Source organism: Anolis sagrei, chromosome 2 (assembly GCF_037176765.1).
Source record: "Anolis sagrei isolate rAnoSag1 chromosome 2, rAnoSag1.mat, whole genome shotgun sequence".
Classification (NCBI taxonomy): domain Eukaryota; kingdom Metazoa; phylum Chordata; class Lepidosauria; order Squamata; family Dactyloidae; genus Anolis; species Anolis sagrei.
The window spans coordinates 253318983-253342140 of NC_090022.1; the positions used below are offsets into that span (position 1 = coordinate 253318983).

The 23158-nt window shown below is 39.6% G+C and overlaps 1 protein-coding gene across 1 annotated transcript; it reads left to right on the top strand.

The window, feature by feature from the left end:
- The first annotated feature begins 11196 nt into the window (after positions 1 to 11196).
- GLRX (glutaredoxin) lies at positions 11197 to 16566 on the top strand. Its single transcript, XM_060761809.2, has 3 exons — positions 11197 to 11509; positions 15738 to 15850; positions 16324 to 16566. The coding sequence occupies exons 1-2, from the start codon at positions 11303 to 11305 to the stop codon at positions 15846 to 15848; spliced, it is 318 nt and encodes a 105-aa protein (XP_060617792.2). The 5' UTR covers positions 11197 to 11302; the 3' UTR covers positions 15849 to 15850; positions 16324 to 16566.
- Positions 16567 to 23158: the final 6592 nt, after the last annotated feature.

A 23158-nucleotide genomic window follows, 5' to 3' on the forward strand; every position in this document is an offset into this window, starting at 1 on the left:
TGTTCAGTCTCCACTTACATACTTTGAACTAAGAAAAATAATGAAGCTCAGCAATGCATTATATATTAAATGTAGCATATAGTTTAGCCTTGAGAGCACGGCATTTGCAATTCATTAACTTGGCCTTGGGCCCAAGAGGAAATGTTGAGTCACAAACAGAACATCAAGTTGGGTCACAAAAAGATTTTCTTCCTCTTTACACAGGTGAGAAGCAACAACTTGTAATGAGTATTTGTGCTAGAATAAGCACAGAATAGAATAAGGAAATGTATTTATTTATTTATCTGTTTTCCTTCAAACATTTATATTCTGACCCTTTCAGTTATTAAAAAATGCCAAATGAATTGCAAATCATTGGCAAGGCAAAAGACACCAAGTACAGTGAAACAGGAAAACTGATAAAACAGGAGCCCTGCATTCAAAATGGAACCCAAGGCAGTGGCCGGCATGGATGTAAAAGAGGCACATGACTTAAAACCTAATTAAAAACAATTAGATAAACTACTATATTAAAACATCACTGTTTTAAAACAGAAAAAAATAAAAACACAATAATAAGAAATAGAAAGGCAGCAGACACTTTCCCGCCTTCTCATTAAAGGCTTTTCTATAGATTTCAGAACATGGTGGACTATCAAGCAATAAGTGGGCACTAGAAATAATATCATACAAAAGCTGACTGGCACAACCTGGGGATGACAACCAGACACAGTGAAGACGTCTGCCCTTGTGCTTTGCTACTCCGCTGCTGAGTACACATGCCCAGTGTGGAACACATCTCACCACTCTAAAACATTGGATGTGGCTCTTAATGAGACATGCCGCATTATCACAGGATGTCTATGCCCCATACCACTGGAGAAATTGTACTGTTTAGCCAGTATTGCACCACCTCCGGGAAGTAGAAGCCAATAATGAAAGGACCAAGGCAGTGACATCATCAACCCATCCCCTGTTTGGATATCAGCCAGTGCATCAATGCCTTAAATTGAGAAACGGCTTTCTAAAATCTATAGAGATACTTGCAGGAACACCTCAGCAAGCGAGAGTTCAAAAGTGGCAGTCTAAAACCCAGAACCTCAATCCTGGGCACACAGAAGACTGGGCAACTTGGAAGGTGCTGAACAGACTGCTCTCTGGCAACACAAGATGCGGAGCCAACCTTCAGAAATTGGGCTACAAAGTGGAGTCCATGACATGCAAGTGTGGAAAAGAGAAAGCCACAGACCACCTATTATGATGCAGTCTGAGCCCTGCCACGTGCAAAATGGAGGACCTTCTTATCGCAACACCAGAGGCACTCCAAATGGCCAGCTACTGATCAAAGGACATTTAATAAAATGCCAAATTTTAAACTTTGTTTGTGCTTTTAAATATACACAAACTGCACCCTCAATTCGGTTCTGACACAAATAAATAAATCTATCAAGCCAGTCATGCCGGCCACATGACCTTGGAGGTGTCTACGAACAACGCCGGCTCTTCGGCTTAGAAATGGACATGAGCCCCAATCCCCAGAGTCAGGCACAACTGGACTTAATGTCAGGGGGAAACCTTTACCTTTTACCATATCAAGAGGGTTTTGTTGTGTTCCTGCATGGCAGGGGTTGGATTAGAAGGTCCTGGTTGGATTAGATGACCCAGAGATTGGATTAGATGGCCTCTTCTGTGATTCCACGTTGTAACCAAATGTATAGTCATGGAAGTGCTGGGATAGTCAAATACCTTCAAGTGTGAATCTCATAGTGTGACCTTGGACTATTCAGACTTCCATCTTGACCTACTTTTTAGTGACAGTAAGATAATGAATCACTGATGTGCTCTTTGAAGGAAACATCTACACAGAGAGAGCCAGAAACTGATCTTTGCTATGGTTCGGGGATATATCCCAGTGCATAGTACTTTCATACCTGTAGGCAAACCTTGTTCATTTAGGGAACCACGACTTCTGCCATGAAGTCCTTTCTGACTTAGGGGGACCCTAAAATTATCCTATCATAGGGTTTTCTGGGCAAGATTTGTTCAGAGATGTGTTGCCTTTGCCTTCCTCTAGGGGTACTCATTCCAAAGTATATATATTACATGTGAGTAGGGTTGCCATCCCTGCTGTTTAGCCAGATTTCACCTGCATTCTAGCAATATTACCTGGTGCTCATCTGGACTGTCATCTAGCCTGGATTCTAAATTTTGCATATATTTTAAGAGCAAGTCTCTAGCCCTTGTGACAGCCACCGGATGCAATCCTTTGGGTGTGTTCAGCTAATTGATACCTACACAGAACTGACAGAGGTACCAGTTGCAGTCATAAAAGAGATCTCTACTGAATCATAGAATCATTGACTTGGAAGAGACCTCGTGGACCATCCAGTCCAACACCCTGGCAAGAAGCAGGAAAATTACATTCAAAGAATACTGAGAATGTTTTTTTCAAGCCATAGAGCAATCCAACACTAGAAGAACATGAAAATCTGATTGTGGTTTGCCCCTCCCCCTGCCCCACCTTGAGCCTGGCATCTTCTCAAAAATCATGAGAAGGCAAAGTGTTATTCCATGCCCAGAAAAGAAAAGAGTTTGGTAGGTTTGTGCCCATCATATGTCATTTAACAATCCAATCCAGAGCCACACCTTCCAATTAGAGGGAAGGAAAAAGATACAAGGGAAATGTAAGGGTGTTGGCAATCCTCAAAACAACTTTACTTTGAGAAGGAAGCTCACTCCTTCCCTTCACCCCCCCCCCCTTTTTTTTCCCTTCCTTAATATATACTTTTCAGTCAGCTCTAGTTTTCACTAGCAGGTTTCACGTGTTCATCTTGTTGCCTTTGGATTGAGATGGGGGTATCTTATTCTACCTTTATAAAAGAGTAACTTTCCAAAACTGAAACAGGGCACAGGTCCCTTCATAATAAGGGACACCTGGCAAATCTATTGGGGGTTTCTTCCTGAGCCAGTAGGATTTCTTAACCTTAGGATTCCACAAAAGATTTCTGGGGGTTCCTCAGATCATGGTATAATCATCATCATCATCTGGCAAAAGAAGACTCTCCATGGACAGTTCCTAGGAAAAATTGAGAGCCAAATTGGCAAAGAAAAAACATGGATGTGGCTCACAAATGGAACTCTGAAAAAGGAGACGGAGGACCTGATTCTGGCAGCCCAAGAACAAGCCATTTGAACCAATGCCATCAAAGCCACAATTGAAAAGTTGACAACAGATCGCAAGTGTAGACTCTGCAAGGAAGCAGATGAAACAATAGATCACATCCTCAGCTGCTGCAAGAAGATCACACAGACAGACTATAAGCAGAGGCATAATATCATTGCTCAGATGATCCATTGGAACTTGTGCCACAAACACCATCTGCCTGCAACAAAGAACTGGTAGGATCTGTAACTGAAAAAGTTACAGAAAATGAACACGTCAAGCTACTTTGGGATTTCTGAATTCAGACTGACAGAGTTTTGGAGCACAATACTCCTGACCTCACGATCGTGTTAAAAAACCAAGTATGGATCGTTGATGTTGCAATCCCAAGAGAGAGCACAATTGAAGAGAAGCAACTGGAAAAGATGACACGATACAAGGATTTAAAGATTGAACTGCAAAGACTCTGGCACAAGCCAGTAAATGTGGTTCCAGTGGTGATTGGTACACTGGGTGCAGAAAAAATCTTACAGGAAAACTCCCTAGACGAGTGAAGGGAGAAAATACAGCAAAATATAGACTGCCGCCAAGAAGAAGAATGGAAGTCAATGTAGTTTTTAGTAACCACACTTATATATATTCTCTTTTTTTTCTTTCCTTTTTTCTTTTTCTTCATGTATAATACCCTTCTTTTAAATCCTGCACTCACCTAACCCCCCTCCCCCATACCCTTCACTTTTATGCTGTATTCTATTTTTAGATGATGTATTTTGAAAACTTCAATAAAAATACATAAAAAAGGACCTTGGCCTGCACTTAAACACAATTGGCACTGACAAAACTACCATCTGGCAGCTGCAGAAGGCCACCCTACTAGAATCTGCATGCATTATTCGCCGATATATCACATCGTCCTAGATACTTGGGAAGTGTCAGATGTGTGATCCAATACAAGAAACAGCATAGTGATCTTATTTGCTGTGTTCTAATCTTGTTGTATTTCAAATCATCATCATCATCATCATCTCAGCTGCATATTAGTTTTTATGCAAGGGATAACAATTTCTGAGAAATATTACACCTGGAAAAACCTATTTTGCAGGAAAATACACACTAATCACACTTATAACATGACATAATAATAGTAATAATAATATACACTTTATTTATATTCCACCCTTCTCCCCTAGGGCAAATTCTCCCCATTTACATATATAGGCAAACATTTAATGCCTTTACAATCACATGAGACACACAATCACAAACAAAGGCAATGCTTCTTTCATTTCCAGCATCTAGAGGTCATGTGCTCTGGCCCTGGGAGGTGATTTTCTCCATTTTCAAGCTGAGGAGCCTATGCTCTCACCTCCTGATTCATAAGAAACAACAGCAACTGTTTTTCAGTGAAGTGACTAGAGATACTAGGATTTTGTGCATATTTTCAAGATCTGAAAAAAAGGTTCAGCAAGGTAGGGTTAAAAAAGAGATTAACATTTTCAAGAGTTCTTAGAAAGTATAAAGAAAACCTGATTGAAGGGCACACCTCCAGATGGGTATCTCATTACAAACCGCTCACAACCAAAGTGTAACTTGGCAACAGAAAGTTTGCACCATAATACTATTTAAAAACCCAATTACATTCAGTTTAATTCCTCCTGACAGTGGAGTCTTCAGGAAACAAAATGTTGATGAACGATCAGTAGGCAATAGCAAATTTTTGCATATGCAATCTCTGTGGACTAATTTTTTTGCCAGAGCACATGACCTGATTCATCTCCTATATAATCTGCTATTAACTTAAAGTGATGCAAGTCATTATCTAAAGTGTTGGCCAAGAAGTACACATGAGCATGACTGGCATTTAAGGATAATTCCAATCTAGATAATGAAATGAAAAGTGAAATATCTAAAAGATTTGTATAGTAAGAAACATGATAGCGATAGCAATGTATATTGTCTGACACACTTCACTTTAAGTCACATAAGTAAAGGTAAAGGTTTCACCATGACATTAAGTCTAGTTGTTTCCAGTACAGGATGGAGGTGATCATCTCCATTTCTAAGCCAAAGAGCCGGCGTTGTCTGTAGACATCTCCTAGGTCATGTGGCTGGCATTAATGCACGGAGAGCCATTACCTTCCTGTTGGAGCATTGCCTATAGATCTCCTCACATTTGCATGTTTTCAAACTGCTAGGCTGGCAGAAATTGGGGCTAACAATGGGAGCTCACCGCATCCCCCAGGTTTGAACAGCTGACCTTTCGGTCAGCAAGTTCAGCAGCTCAGCACTTTAACCTGCTGTGCTACCGGGGGCTCCTTAAGTCACATAGGAAATGATAAAAACAAACAGAGGGTGACAGCAATGGAGGTATTTAATTACTAATCCCAGGAGGTCAGATGGTCACCTGCTGCCCAGCTATGCACTTGGATGTTTTTGATAGCCAAAACTCATTCTGAATTTTACAATGCACATCAGCGCATTTTGTGTCTACAGCAAAATTTGCATTCTGTGGAGCCAATTTCAAAATATGATGTGGTCACATTGTGGCCATACCGCAGTGCATCCAGAGGTTTATTTTGTGGTTACCCCAAATTTAATGCTTTATATGCTTTAGCCCCTTTAATGAGTGATGCAGCATGCTTCAGTGGCATGCGTCGCATACCTGTTGCATTATATGGTCAATTTAGATGAACCCTTAGTAAGGCTGGCCCTTATTGTAGGCTAAGTGGGGCAACTACCTTGGGCAATATGAATGGGAGCTCTTCTGGTTGTTCCTTCTATCTCTTGCTCACTCCCAGAGCTTAGTCTGTTGGAGAGCAGAGCTATGTGTGCCCAAAATAGCCTGCTCTCTTCAGAATCAGTAACGGGTGTTAACCCATAATAAATAATTTAAGAAGATTCAACTGTCAGTCCAAGTGGTTTCTGGGTCTGCAAGGTTAGTATACCACCTTCCTTTGCTCCAGGCAGCAAACTGTTCAAAGTCTTCCCCTTGATTCAAAGTGAGGCCCATCTACACTGCCACATAAACACAAGATTATCTACTTTGAATTGGATTATATGGCAGTGTAGACTCATATAATCCTGTTCAAAGCAGATAATGTGATTTATCTGATTTGGTAATCTGGATTATATAGCAATGTAGATTTATATAATCCATTTTAAATCACATAATGTGGATTATCTGATTTGGTAATCTGGATTATATGGCAGTGTAGAGTTATATATTCCAATTCAAAGCCTTAGGCCCCTTCTACACTGCCACATAAAATCCAGATTATCTTATTTGAACTGGATTATATGGCAGTGCAGAAGTGTCCTAGGTCACTTTGCCTGGGAATGAATGGAACATTGTGGCATGAAAGAGATCTTGTAGGACCTTCAAGATTAACTGAAAAGACAAAGTTGGAAACAAAAACACGTGCATCTGAGGAAGATTTGAATCCCACCCATGGGAGAAAAGCGGGATATAAATAAATAAATAAATAAATAAATAAATAAATAATAGATTTAATCTACCAGTTGTGTTTTCTCAATTAGCCTCTGAGGTACTATAAGATCTCTTTGCATTTTGATATCAAATGGCAGGTTATGAGGTGACTCCAGATTCTGAAGCCATATGGCAACTCCAAATTTCCTCCAGTAAAGTGCTGGTTCCAAAAGAACTATCCAAATGCTGAATTTCTCCAAACTATTGATACCAAGTAGATACAGTGGTTCTCAACCTATGGGTCCCCAGGTGTTTTGGCCTACAACTCCCAGAAATCCCAGCCAGTTTACCAGCCGTTAGGATTTCTGGGAGTTGAAGGCCAAAGCATCTGGAGACCCACAGGTTGAGAACCACTGAAGTAGAAGGATTTAAAGTAGTCTCCACAGGTGTCTATAATTTGCATCCCCAGCTCTGTGTTGGCATACTGGCATTAAAACGACATCAAAGCGGTGGCAATCGCCTCCTGAAATTGTGAAGTTGCTAAAACAATAAAATAAAATAAAATTGCAGAACTGCAAGAAGATTATGAGTGTATGTAGAAGAACTATGAATTGCCAAATTAGGAAAGTTGTGTGAATAAAGAAAACTGTAACATCAGTGCTCATCCTAATATGCTTTTTCTATCTGTGATTGTGCAATTGCAGGGGAATAGTTCATGCAATAAAGTCATCCTTGGGTCTCCATTGCTGAGCAGGAATAGAAGCCTGTTCCTAAGAGCTGTAGTCCAATATTCAAACCTCTAAACTAAACAGTCAGAATCTGACCAATTTTACTGTCATTTGCCAGTGTCAACATAGATTGCCAAGCATGGCTATGGAAATGCTATCCCAGCAATAAATCCAGCAAATCGCATCCAACAATTCATCATTACACAGCATTTTGAAAACGATTTCACAATATGCTCACAAGTCAGTGACCATGCTATGAATATTAGTCATGCGGGAGTTTGAACAATACTCCATTGATCTCAATATCCTTTTATGACTGTAGCTGGTCAGACCTTGTATAGCTTAGTGCTGTGAAATAAAATAATATTTTCCTATTATACATTCAGAGGCATTTTCAAGTGTTGTGAACTAATATGCATTTGGTTTACATAGTATGTGTTATTATTTAATACAGTTATTCATAGACTTATCTAAATTTTAAAAAAATCAACCATGCCCTTATTTCTGGTGTCAAAAGGGGCCACGTGGCAAACACGTATAGTGTGAAAACTGTATTGTCTTTTTGTTTAAAATCTGGCACTAGTTGATAGCACTAACCAGGAACTAGTTCTAGTAGTAACAGAATTACGTATTTGAACTAGAGCTCTCAGAATTCCCTCCCAAGCAATTTAGGGAGTTGAGGAGGAAGCTATTTTTTACTTATCACAGCTGATTAATTACCATTTCACATTAAATTAGCTTACAGAATCGTTCTGAGTATCTAAATGGATAAGCTTGTGTACATTATAATAAAATATGTATGATTCTGGTTAAGTCAGGCAAGGAACATCAGAGATAGGTTTAAATCTGAATTTAGTATACAGTATGACCCCAATATTTGTAGGCCCAACAACAACAACAAACATTGTTTATACCTTGCCCTACCTCCCCATGGGGCCTCAGGGCAGCTTACAACATTAAAAGGCAAATATTCAATGCCATACAGGGCCGCGGTGGCACAGTGGGTTAACCGCTGAGTTGCAGAATTTGCTGACCAAAAGGTTGACGGTTTGAATCCACAGAGCAGGGTGAGCTCCCATCATTAGCTCCAGTTTCTGCCAACCTAGCAGTTTGAAAACATGCAAATGTGAGTAGCTCAATAGGTACAGCTCCAGCAGGAAAGTAGCAGCATTCCATGCAGTTTTGCTGGCCACATGACCTATGAGATGTCTATTAACAACTCTGGCTCTTTGGCTTAAAAATGGAGATGAGCACCACCTCCCCACCACCAGAGTCAGACTCAACTAGAGTCAATGTCAAGGGGAAACCTTTACCTTTACCAATGCCATGAAATAAAATAAATTAAGCAATAAAAATAAATAGTATAAAACATGCAATCATATAAAGCAATAACATAAAAGACCAATAAAAACGTTAAACAGCATCAATAAAAACATAATTAAAAGCCATTTACATAGAGCAGTACCTGTAGTTTCATTTACCTGTGCCTGATGAAATATGTCCTCTCTAGGCATTTTCCAGGTCCTCCAGGTGATTCTAGAATATGCTTCCAGCACATACCATTTGTTAAATATGGTTTGCTATTATCCGCAGTTTTATGAATCCATGTGAAATCCTGGAACGTATCCCATTCCACCTGGGATAGAGAGATTGTACCACGCATGGGCAAACGTCAGCCCTCCAGGTGTTTTGGACTTCAACTCCCACAATTCCTGGCCTCAGGCCCTTTCTGTTTTCCCCCTCAGCCACTTAAGCTGAGTGGCTTAAGTGGCTGAGGGGAAAAAGGAAGGGACCTGAGGCCAGGAATTGTGGGAGCTGAAGTCCAAGACACCTGGAGGGCTGAAGTTTGCCCATGACTGGGTTATACGGTAGTGCAACAAGGATCACTATCTATGTTTCACCAATTGTTCAAAAGGTAATTTCTGTTACTTGTAAACCCACTATTGGCAATAAAATTGTCCATACCTGGTGAGGAAGTATGATAAAGAAAAGTCTTCCAATTGAGATATTAAAAATGAGATTTCAAATTATCTGGTTATTCCACATCATGTATAACTGGGTATACACAACATACTGTTTTACCACATTGGGGTCTGATTTAATCCTCCCTGGGATTTTCATTCAACCTGCTTTACCATGGTTTACAAATGTTTATAAACCTGTGTGCTAACCTGAAGTCTTTGGCCAAGATCTTACCAGACTGTTGACTGAGCATTCTCCTACAGTTGCCAAATGCACAGCTTGATGGTGTTGTTGTGTAGCCACACAACCAGGTGGGGTGCAGATTTCCTTTTAGGAAGTTACACAGCTGAGGAAGGAAATAGAAGTCCCCCTCTTGACCTTTTACTGGAAAACCAAAGATTGTCCACCTCACTCCCAAAGATGTATATCTGATTATCAGGAACATACGCAATTTGGTTGGATCTACACTGCCAAAAATGCAGTTTGACCTACATTATATGGTGAGTGTAGACAATGATGACCATATTCAAGAGTACTTGACAATGTGGAATGAATTTACGGACTATGAGATGGCGAACGCTGAGCATTAGATTGTTTTTATTGATTTTAATGTATGGACTGACTGTCTTAATTGTTACAATTGCTGTTTACATGTTTTATTCATTGTTATGTTTATGTTGGCATCAAATTGTGCCTTTTGTAAACCGCCCTGAGTCCCCCCTTGGGGGTTGAGAAGGGCGGGGTAGAAATGCGCGAAATAAATATAATAATAGACCTATATAATGTAGTTCAAACTTCATTTTATGGGTCTATGCTGATCTAGCCTATGTCATTGCAAAGGTTAGCTCTAACCTGGAGTCTTAGGGCCCTTCCACACAGCCATATAATCCAGAATATCAAGGCAGAAAATCCCACAAGATCTGCTTTGAACTGGGATATCTGAGTCCACACTGCCATATATCCCAGTTCAAAGCAGATAATGTGGGATTTTATTCAGCTGAGTGGAAGGGTCTTATTTGCAATATTTTCAGGAATCAGACAATGCAGTTAGTGAAGCACAACCCAAACTCAAAGATCCATGTGGAGATTCAACAGACCCCCCCCCCATATATATATATATATATATATATATATATATATATATATATATATATGTGTGTGTGTGTGTGTGTGTGTGTGTGTGTGTGTGTGTGTGTGTAATAAGAGAAAGAGAAAAAGGGGAGAGTTTTATTATTACAAGTAAAGTGGGAGAACAATGATGTGAAGAAAAAGTAGGGGGGAAAGGAAAGAATAGTCAATTTTAAATAGGAGAATAAAAGGAGAAGAAAGAAGATATATGTGTGTGTGCGTGTGACTTCCATCGAATCCTTAGCAGTTTTCAGCTTGTTCAGTCAGTAATCTTCTATATTAAAAATAGTAAAAAACAAAAAAGAAAAGCTTTGACATTGACCATGATTGTTTCCATTCTTCTAGTCTTTCTTTTAATGGTTCTTTTGTTTTCTCACTTCAGACCACATTTTGAATGCTGGCCAAACCTACTGGTTTCATTTTGTTTCTTTGAGGGATTTACATTTTATCTTTCCATTCAATTCTTCAAATAGCTGTGCACGCTCCTATAAAGATGTTGCTTGCACAAAGGACGTTAGGCAAGACTATAGGCTTTAGAATTGCTGCCATCAAGCCTCTCCTATAATAGTTAACAAGGCCAACACACACACATTGTGTGACAAGCCCTGTTGTATAAGGCACTAACCTCTAGGGAAGGAATGACTTCACATCCTGTGTAGAAGTACAAATATGGGTTTGCACTGTGTTCAGTGTCCTTCTTGCTTTAAAAAGCCAGAAGCAGGGAAGGGGGGGAGGACTCCTCCTCCGGGGTGTTGGCTTTAGAGGAGGAGTGCAATTCGTAGCTCATAAAAGCTCCAGCTCAAGTACAGTTGCTGTAACAACAGCTGCGTTCTCTGCTTCCTTGCTGTGATCTTTAGTGTTCCTGGAAACAGCTGAACTGTCTGCTTGTGGCCGAGAAGCCGGACACTGTGCACAATGGCCCAGCAATTTGTCATGAGCAGGATCGCCCCTAACAAAGTGGTGATATTTGGGAAGACAGGCTGTCCTTACTGTCACAAAGCTTGCGACCTTCTGGAATCACTTCACCTGAAGCCTGGGCATTTGGAATATATTGATCTCTCAAACCGAAGTGATACGCCTGACATTCAGGACTATCTCTTGCAAGTTACAGGAGCTAGAACAGTAAGTTTGCTTTCAATAACTTAATTATTGGACACAGGGGGAGGGAGAAAGATCAGCTTTTTTGCTCTCTGATTGACGTTGTAATGTGTTGCTCACCCTAATAACCTAATAGGAGAAAGCATATATTGTGTAGCACTTGAACTAGTTGGTGTCTCTTTCGTTACAGGAACAACAATAATCTGGAAAGTCTTGTGACACCTTAAAAACTGTCAGGTTTTATTACGTAATAATAATAACAAATAATAAACTTTATTTATACCCCGCAACCATCTCCCTGGAGGGACTCAGGACAGCTAACATGAGGCCAAGCCCAAACAATTACAATAGAGATTATAAATAAAACAAACAATAACATCAAATAAAATGCTTAATAATAACATAGTAATGAAATGAAAATAACAAACCATAATAAAAAGAAATGATAAAATGGTAATAGAATTAGACAAAGTGAACTAGGCCAAATGCAACGAGTAAAAATTGATAAAACCCGTGGATGAGATAGATAGGAAGTACTATAACTAGTAGGAGGGTCAGAGGAGACAACAATGGAATTCATCGCCAATCGAGGGATAATATGAAGAGCATCAGAGTGACAGATTGGTCCTGGGACATGACGTGGCATGGAAATTGATTGTTCAATCCCCAAGCTCACCAGAAAAGCCAGGTTTTAAAACTTTTCTAAAAACTGCCAAGTTATGTATACATTTTTGTGGGTGCAATCACATACATCAGATGTCGGGTGTTTGAGCCATTTTACCATCTTGCTTAACTCTTTCCCATTGCAACTATTGGGATTTTAATGGGTTGGATTTCACTTAAGTTCTTATTGACAAAATTTTATTACGCATGTGCTGATGTCACATGGCTTGGATAAGATGTAGCTCCATTTCTAGTAATGGTAGACAGCAGTGTGTTTCAATCTTCCTAATGCCATGGACCATTAATACAGTCGTCATGTTGTGGTGATCCTCAACCATAAAATTATTTTTATTGCTACTTCATAACTGTAATTTTGCTACTGTTATTAATCGTAATGTAAATATCTGATATGCAGGATATATTTTCATTCACTGGACCAAATTTGGCACAAATACCCAATATGCCCTAATTTGAATAGTGGTGCAGCTGGGGCGGGAGGATTGATTTTGTCATTTGGAAGTTGTACTTGCTGGGATTTATACAATCAAAGAGCATTCTGAACTCCACCAATGATGAAATTGAACCAAACTTGGCACACAGAACTCCCATGACCAACAGAAAATACTGGAAGAGTTTGGTGGGCATTGATCTTGAGTTTTGGAGTTGTAGTTCACCTACATCCAGAGAGCACTGCGGACTCAAACAATGATAGATCTGGACCAAACTTGGCACAAATGCTCAATATGCCCAAATGTGAACACTGATGGAGTTTGCAGAAAATAGGCCTTGATATTTGGAAGTTGTAGTTGCTGGGATTTATAGTTCACCTACAATCAAAGAGCGTTCTGAGCCCCACCAACGATAGAATTGGACCAAACTTCCCTCACTGAACCCCCATGATCAACAGAAAATACTGTGCTTTTTGATGGCCTTTGATGACCCCTCTCAAACTCCCTCATGAACCCTCCAGGGGTTACTGACCCCCCAGGTTGAAAAACACTGTAATAGAAGGCATATATTGTGTAGCACTTGAACTACTTAGTTTCTCTTTCACTCTAGGCACAACGATAAACTGGAAAGTCTTGTGACACCTTAAAAGCTGTCAAGTTTTATTACATATACACTTTTGTGGGTGCTATCCCACACATCACATGTTGGGTGCTTGACCCATTTTACCATCTTGCTTAACTCTTTCCCATTGCAACTATTGGGATTTTAATGAGTCAGGTTTCACTTTAGTTCTTCATGACAAAATTTCATTAAGCATGTACTGGTGTCACTTGGCTTGGATAAGATGTATCAGCATTGCTAGTAATGGTATACAGTTCGAAAACCATTTTACAACCTTCCCCTTTTACCTTTGGAAGGATATAGTGAATTTTTTTTCATTATATTGAGTGTCAACACTGCTCATGGTCTTTGGGATCCTGTCCACTGTGCACCGGAAAGATGAGTGAAATACTTCAGTTCCTCTTAAATGCTCTAGATCAAATCTTGCATCAGTGAACAGGTCTAGGTGTTTTATAGAAGACATCAAAAGAAAGTTGCACTTTCCAAAGGACAAGTACCAACTGTCACGTATATCACCATCCTGTTACAACCCGAGTCTGTTCTCATGTTGTAACAGAGAACTTTCTTTCTGTTCTAAAATTCTAGCCATGAACTCTACTGGTTTCATATTGTAATTTGCTCATGATGAGTAAGGTGCCTAGAGAACAGCACTTACAGGAATGAAAAGTGAACCATAAAACCATGGAACAATGTGTATCCATCCTGATATTTATTAGCCCTGGGAGGTTGCCAGGTCTTTTTACTGGCTCTATTCCTGAGTCTGATGGATGTCTGACATCAAAAACCTATTAGACAATTATCTCTTTCCTATTCCAGCCATTATAAAAGTAGACTGAGCATTTGTTTACTAAATTATTGCATGTAAAAGGCACAGAACAAATAGAAACTCATGCACTGGAAGTTGTTCTTTTTCAAGCCACATTCAAATGAACAGATTGAATGTATTCTCACCAATATATTTTGTGACACACTGTGGGACACTGCAACTAAATAAACTGCAACTTAGCACTGATGAAACCAGACGTTGTGTAATATCTTAGAATTACTGGGTTGTTGTGAGTTTTCTGGGCTGTATCACCATGTTCCAGAAGCATTCTTTTCTGACGTTTCGCCTGCATCCATGGCAGGCATCCTCAGAGGTTGTGAGGTCTGTTGGAAACTAGTAATATGGGGTTTATATATCTGTGGAATGTCCAGGGTGGGAGAAAGAACTCTTGTCTGTTCGAGGTAGATATGAATGTTTAGAATTACGCTACAAAATGAGATGCTAGGAGAGGATTTTAATGCTACATAATCAGTGAAAAACAAATGTTGGAGCTAATTGCACAAACCTACACAAGCATAAGGAAGCCCAAAGCACAGAATATTCATTTTCTATTTTAAACAGATGTAGTGATAGGAATCCTTCCAAGGAGAAAGGTAAAAGCGCAGGAAAGGAATTTCCTTCTCCAGTGTTATGCAAATCCAGATGGTGGAGCTTGAGACCTATAACACAGTGACCTCAGTGGATTAGCTACTTCTATGCAGGGTAAAACAAGTCTGTGGAACTATGTTGTCGAAGGCTTTCATGGTCAGAATCACTGGGTTGCTGTGAGTTTTCCAGGCTTTATAGCCATGTTCCAGAAGCATTCGTGGGGTTGCCTTTGAAGACGGCCCGGAAGCTCCAATTAGTCCAACGGGCGGCAGCCATGATACTAACAGGAGCGGAGCGCAGGGAGCACACAACTCCTCTGCTGCACCAGCTCCACTGGCTGCCGATCTGCTACAGGGCTCAATTCAAAGTGCTGGCACTGGCCTTTAAAGCCCTAAACAGTTCTGGCCCAACCTACCTATCCGAACGTATCTCGGCCTATCAGCCCACCAGGACCCTAAGATCTTCTGGGGAGGCCCTGCTCTCTATCCCGCCTGCTTCACAGGTGCGGCTGGCAGGGACAAGAGAAAGGGCCTTTTCTGTGGTGGCCCCTCGGCTTTGGAACGCCCTTCCCATGGAGGTAAGATCAGCCCCCTCGCTGATGGTGTTTTGAAAAAGACTGAAGACCTGGATGTTCAAACAGGCATTTGGCTAATTCGGTACAATGAACTGATGACTAAAGGATTGGTAATATGGTCGATGAAATTGGATTATGATTTTAGTTAAGAGATGCACTGGATTATTATCGACGGGCCAATATTGTCTATTGTGTATGTTGTTTTTTATGGTTTTAAACTGAATATTGTTGTTGTTGTACTGTTGTAAACCGCGTTGAGTCGCCAATTTAGGCTGAGAAATGGCGGTATACAAGCACAGTAATAAATAATAAATAATAAATAAATAAATACAGCCCGGAAAACTCACAGCAACCCAAGTCTGTGAAAATTCAGTCCTATTCTAGGATTTTTAATCCCACACAGAAATTTTGTTTAAAATACCCATAAGGGCATAAGTTGTCCTGCCTTGTCTTTCACTCTTCCAAGGATACTGTATCTCTAAAGTGTGTTTCTGTACTGAGAAATACCAATAATTTGTCCTTCCTTTTAGGTACCTCGTGTCTTTATTGGAGATACCTGTATTGGTGGTTTTACAGACCTAGATGCTCTGAATAAATCTGGAGAACTTGAGCCCCTGTTGAAGAAAATTGGAGCTTTGTGAAGGTGAGAACATAAGCACACTTGCCAACTAATCCAGAAAGAAGGAATCTAGATGCAACTCTCAATGGATTTTCATGTGTAAACATAAACCTCGTTCAAATTGGTGTCAACCCAACTTTCCATATGCAACTTACATGTAGGTGGTTGCTTGCACAAGGAGTTTAATACATGAAGCTCCACCCATTCAAGCCTATACATTTGCTCATAGGCATTTGATGTAAATGAACAATCATCCGCACAGAGATTCTGTAAAGTATTTTTTTCTATGAAATATGCAGAGACATCTGGCAAAGGAAAGATAGATACTAGCAGCTATTGTTTGCTTACATATTCTTGAACTACAGCTAAATTTCCAACACTGTAATGTAAGTGATGCTTGGGATTTGGGAGGTTTGAGGGGAGAAACTCTTGTCTCTTAAAGTGATGTGGAGCTGGAAACGATTCTATGGCCTTACCTTCTTATCTTTGACTTCCAGACTAGAGATGCCTGTAGCCTGGGACTATCTCATGCCACAACACAATACTTTGGAAACAGACCTGCAGTTGCCTACCTCCTGTTTTCTTCATTGGCTGTGTTGTTTAATGCATGTTTCAAAACAGAGCGGTAGCAGTGGTGGGTGCTAAAATAGGATGGTAAAACTTTTATACGTCTCAGTATTCCTGCTAGTAAGCAGAATGATCAGACCTGAGCTAGCAAAATAAAATGCTTATACTAACAAGGAGTCTGTTTTTCATTATACCGAATCATTTGCGTGTACTTAATTTCCATCCCCTCACTCATGGGCACGCCCAGGTGTCATTTTGCTCTGTCTTCTTCATACAAATAAAGCTTCATTGGTTCCTTCCAGCTGCTCTCTGGGTGACTCATTTTGAGAACAATATAGACAGCTTGGGGTGGATTCAAATAAGGATGATAAGAGGTATGGAGAACTAAATATATGAAGAAAAGTTGAGGGAGTTGGCTATGCCCAACCTGGTGAAGAGAAGACTGCAGGGTAACATGATTGCATTCTTTGAATATCTGAGGGACTATCACAGAGAAGAGAAAATAAACCTTGACATTTGGGAGTTGTGGTTGCTGGGATGTATACTTTTCATAAACTCAAAGAGCATTCTGAACCCCAGCAATGATACAATTGGGCCAAACTTCCCACACAGACTATCGGACCCCTTCCATATCTACGGAACTTGAATGTCTTCTGGACACATGAAACCTATATGACACCACTCAGCATGAGATGCAGCTTAATCCCAGTCTTTCCTTTCTTATTCTAATAACTCTGCACTGTGTAGGACAACTGTTCCTCCAAAATATTTTTGGCTCATCACCCGGTCAGCAAAAATTAAGTAGTAGTAATGCTTAATCACATAAAATCATAGAATTATAGAGTTGGAAGAGACCTCGTAGGCCATCCAGTCCAACCTCCTGCCAAGAAGCATGAAAATCGCATTCAAAGCACCCCCGACAGATGGCCATCCAGCCTCTGTTGAAAAGCCTCCAAAGAAGGAGCCTCCACCATAGCAGTAATTCCTAAATAATGAATGATGTCCTGCCAGCTTTGCAGACGTCATCTACACTGCCATATAATGCAATTAGTGTATAGCCATATAAAACAGTTTAATTCAGTAAAACTGCAATATATGAGTTTATAATGCTCACATAATGGAATTGCAAACTGCAGGATATGCCAGTGTAGATGGAGCCTCAAACATCCCACTCCTCTGCTTACTACTCCAGCTTAGAAACTTGTATAAAGATTTCAATTGTTCTGGATGGAATAAAGCTACACTTGCATTAAACATACAACTGGCTATAACATTAGGTTAACTGCTATATCATCAAACAATATACAACTACTTTGCTTTCTGCTTGAAGCTACTGAATCTTTTATAGGTAGTGTTTTTATAATCTTTAAATTGAGTTTAGGGCTATGTTTTTTGGCAACATGTCAAAACCTGAGTCATGGTTTCTGTCTTATTAACTCTGTTGTATGAACCCTGTTATCAAATGAGGTACCAAAACCAGAATGGATAAAAACAGCATATTTCTGTCCACAATCTGCAAGCAATAATGGTATTTCGCTATCACTGCCTAGAGAGGACATCTTTAAGAAAACTGGGAAATAACGAGTCCAGGTGTTGAAACCCTACCTCAGCTGTGAAGATACCTGAATGATACCTTGAGGCCATTATTATCTAATTTAAGCATCCTCATAGGTTTGTTCAAGTTAAAATATAGGGAAGGAAGAAGACTGTAGTTTACACACACACACACACACACCCTTTGGGAATATATCCAGAAGTACTTTGGGTTACACCTGTATATCTACTTTTTTTGGATCTTGTGAACAGAGATCTCTCCCCCCCCCCCCCACCCTCAACAGCTGAGAAATAGCAAATATAGCTTTGTCTTGCTGCCTACTTCTTGACTCGCAGCTTGGGAGTTCTCCTGAACTCATCGCTAAGCCTGGAACCTCAAGTTTTGGCGGTGGCCAAGGGACCATTTGCACAATTAAAACTTGTGTACCAGCTGCGCCTGTACCTTGGGAAGTCAGACTTGGCCACACTCTTATTACATCTCGAATAGACTACTGCAATGCACTCTATGTAGGGTTGCCTCTGAAGACTGTTTGGAAGCTTAAAGTAGTCCATTGGGCAGCAGCCAGGTTTCTAACTGGAGCGACACACAGGGAGCATACAACCCCCCTGTTGAGCCAGCTTTAGCCCATAAATCCCTAAACATCTCCAGTCCTGCTTATCTATCCGAACATATCTCCCTTTATGAGCCAACTAGAGCATTAAGATTGGCTGAAGAGGTCCTGCTCTTGGTCCCATTGCCCTCACAGGTGCAACTGGTGGAAACGAGAGATAGTGCCTTCTCAGTGGTAGCATCTAGGATGTGCAACTCCCTCCCCTGTGAAATCAGATCGGCCCCCTCCCTCCTGACTTTTAGGAAACTATTTAAAATGTAGCTTTTCAAGCAAGAATTTGGGGAGTGAGATGAAGCAGTGAAGATAAATTTTGGGATTGGTGCAATGATGATTGTTTTATGTTCTTTGTTTGTTGATGTCTGATATTTTTAGTTCACTGGTTTTAATTCATTGTTATATGCTATTTTGGTGATGTGATGTATCTTATATTTTGTGTGGTGTTGTATTCTACCAATCACTTGTTTTGAACCACTTTGAGTCCTGCTTGGGGTTGAGAAAAGTGGTTTATTAAATAAATAAATGGATAAATAAATAAATAAATAAAACAATTCCCTACGGAGAAGGCAAAGCCAATCGCCTTATGAACAAATTTTTCATAGAAAACCCTGTGCTAGGTTCACCTTAAAATCATTGTTAGTCAGAAATATGTTGAAAGCAGACAACAGCAACAATGTGCCCGAGCGTGTTTCAACTACTTTTGAGCACCAAGGAAGAAAGAGCAGCAGCCTGACTGGAGGAAGAGTAAGAACACCCTTTGCAAGCTATGACTGCCAGCTATCTTATAATTATTGGTTGTTTCTAACTCAAAGTGTTAGATGTTTGAAATTTAAGTTGCTCTTCAGGTTTTGCAATAAATGGAACATTTCAGATTCCTAGTTTTGGTTATGGGAAGGTTCAAAGAATACATAAAAGTATTAGGATTTAAAAAAATCTAGCAACAATAAATGTTGGGGAGCCAAGAATAAAAGTATTTTAATTTCCTAGCTGACATTAAACACCACTGTTTGTGTGGGATATGTTTATTTCCCCCTTTGGAATAAAAGGATGGTACAGAATTTTCAGCATAGATTTAGACAGATTTGTCTGAATGTGAATTATTATGTGGAATTTGTATTCTCAAATGGCAACAAAAGCAGAAACAAGAAATATGTGTGACATTAGAGAAAGGAGCACTGGAAAGTCCTTCCATAATGCCACTCCTACAAATCAAATCAAATCTGTTTGCCTTTACTTAGTCACATATATGAATGTTTGTCTGTACTTTCTTTCTACCTTGCCTTCAGGCCAATTACATTTGTTTCAGTAGACTCCAAAAAGACGCCCAACCTTATTCTACTGGTTAGACATATTACTTTTCCATACGTTTGCCTACACAGAAAAAAAAATCCCCATACATCACTATTGGACTTTTGTGCATACCTTTGAGTACTAGGAAGCATTCATAAGTGTCAGGTGTGGAAAGTTTCCCACACCTTGATGGTAATCAGACTGTTAAGTTCTGCAAACTTCAAGGTGACCTGACTTTCCCAACCATGAATGCTAATGAACTTTGGGGGGTTTTCCCCAGAGAAAAGGTCATGCCACTATTTTGTGAATGCTGCTAGATATTGTAATCACAAGTGTCATGTTGAAGTTTTCAGGCACAGAGTAATTTTAGGGTTCTTAAAAGGAAGGCTGAGTGAAGGAAGATAGACGCTTTTGAACTATGGTGCTGGAGGAAAATTTCGAGATCAAACCAGTCCATACTCCAGGAAATAATGCCCAACTGCTCACTGGAGAGAAGAATACTAGAGGAAGTACTTTGGCCACATAATGAGAAGACAGGAATGCTTGGAGAAGATAATGATGCTGGAGAGAACAGAAGGAAAAAGGAAGAGTGGCCGACCAAGGGCAAGACGGATGGATGGTATCCTTGAAGCGACTGGCTGGACCTTGAAGGAGTTGAGGGGGGCAATGGCCAACAAGGAGCTCTGGCATGGGCTGGTCCATGAGATCACAAAGAGTCGGAAACAATTGAATGAATAAACAACAACATATTGTAAGAGAACATTATGATTCTGCAATAGTGCCACAGGGGAAAAGGCAATATTTGCTGTATCTGTAGATTTGATGCCCAGGATCTACAATGCTATATGATTTCCCCATCCTAGGAACTAAACAAATTGTCCAGAAGTTATTTGTAGTATTACAAATGTCGCTCATGAGAATCATCTATACTTCAGTTATTTGATTAATCATAAACCATAGGTAACACTTGAAGATCATTGTCAGAACTTACAAATTTGCACGCTACAGTTCAACAGAAAATGAAACATTTTGCAAGAACAGAGCAACACTGTATCCTTTTAAAAAAGAACTTGTTAAATCAAAACGTGTACATTAGAATGCTTCAGGTAAGGACACTGAAACATGTAAATGAGTGGTAGGTAGGAGCTGCAGTGGCGCAGTGGGTAAGAGCCACTAGATGGGGTGAGCTCCCATCTGTCAGCTCCAGCTCCTGCCAACCTAGCAGTTTAAAACATGCATATGTGAGTAGATAAATGGGTGCCGCTTTGGCGGGAAAAGGCAAAAAGAATCCCCAAGCAATCTTGCCAGCCACACAACCAGGAGGTGACAACGCAGGTGCCTCATCTTGAAAAAGGAGAAAAGCACTTCCCTAGAGCTAGAGATGAGCATCTCCTCCAGAAGCTGGAAATGAAAGGAGAAGCCTCTGCCTTTGTTTTTGTTGTGTGTCTTATTGTATATGATTGTAAAGGCATTGAATGTATACCTATATATGTAAATGTTGCAAATCTGCTCTGAGTCCCCTAGGGGAGAAAGGCGAAATAATAATAATAATAATAATAATAATAATAATTATTATTATTATTATTATTATTATTAATTATAATGTGTGCATGTTGTATTTAGCCCAATGAAGGAAAAGTCCTACCCAAGTAAATCCATGTGCATAAAACTTTTGGTCCTTCAATTTTTTTGGCCTACTACTGCCATCAGACACACCCAGCTTTGCCACTGACAAGAGATTCTGGGACTTGTAGTCCAAACTACTGAAGAAACAAAGGCTCTCCACTCCCACTTTAAACTATTATGGATGTTGTCATTTTGGTTTTCTGACATGATACAAGTATTCATTCCTTCAATTGTATAATGTAGTTTAATTACGATAGTAAATAGCCATAGAAAATGAACACTTAAGAAAAACATTTTATTATGTTTTTAATGTGGTGTTAAATAATACATTTAAAATTTTGTGAACAAAAAGCACCTTCTAACTTCTGAAATGACTCTTAAATTTTCAACACATGCCATAATAAAAATATCTCTTTTACCCAAAACATCCTTATCTGTGTGACAATTCTGCAACAAAGGATCTTATGAGGATCCTAAAACTGTCTCTCTAAAAATCGTCATACTGGTTTGAAATTAGCACACAGTCATAATGTCATTTAAGAAATTATAACAGTCTGTTATTTGAAATGATTCTCTTATAAAAATAGACTTTTAAAATAATCCCTTCAATATGTGAACTCTGCCTGCTTACTAATAGCTATATTATTGGAAATGCAGAAGTTATTTTAGGTTTTTCTTTGAAGTAAATGAACTACATATCTATCTTCTCAGAAGTAAATACCATCGACCTCATTAGGTTTATTTTCAGAAAGGTGGGCAGAGGATGGCTGTATTAATTGACCAAGAAACTTCAGAAGAGAACTTTAGGAATGTTATACCATGACTCCGTACCTGTGGAAGGGATAGAAGCAATTAACCATCTGAGAGGGGATTATAATTCAAGGATGCGCATGGCAGGGGAATTGTGAGCTCGGTGCCACTTTTGTGGCTCACTTAGTAGATCAGACTATGCAAGGATTTCTCAGGCTATTACTAATAAAACAAAATTTGATAATGTGTATGTCGGTATCTTGTGGGCTTTCCCATACTGAAGCTAAAAGAAATTTACAGTTTTACAAATGTATGTACCTTATGCACATTAAACTAAAGGAATTGTTAGGAATTGTGGGAGTTGGAAGTCCAAAACACCCGGAGGGCTGGCGTTTGCCCATGCCTGCTATAAACAAAGGCTCCATATGTGGTTTCCTATCGTTAAAACTCCTACTGGCTTCTCTCAGATCTAGGAGATGATGATGATGATTGTTATTATTTTTTATTCTTCCCATCTGCAGGAACATTAGCGGTTCTGCTTATTTCCATCATTTTACAGATAATCACTGTTGTACAAGCAGTACTGCACCACAGGAGGCCATAAAATCTAGGCTGAAGTATAAAACTTAGGTTAGAGTATAAAAATTCAGAGTGCAATATGTATATGCCAATAGCCAACATCATCGTATGGCCAAACACTTCCAATATTCTAGAACAAGTTCTGATTTTAAAACCTCTTAAGAAGAGACTATTCCTAGGTTTAAATAGAAAAATCACTAGAATAAATTATTTAACCCATTTTGTGGCTTAATGTGGCTATAGTATGCAAAATCTATCTAGCACATGCAGGAAACGAGTGCAAGTTAGGAATTTCCAACTATGTTTTGAATTTGCATCCTTGGCAAGCAAGTAGACACTTTAACAAAAGGGAAAGCTT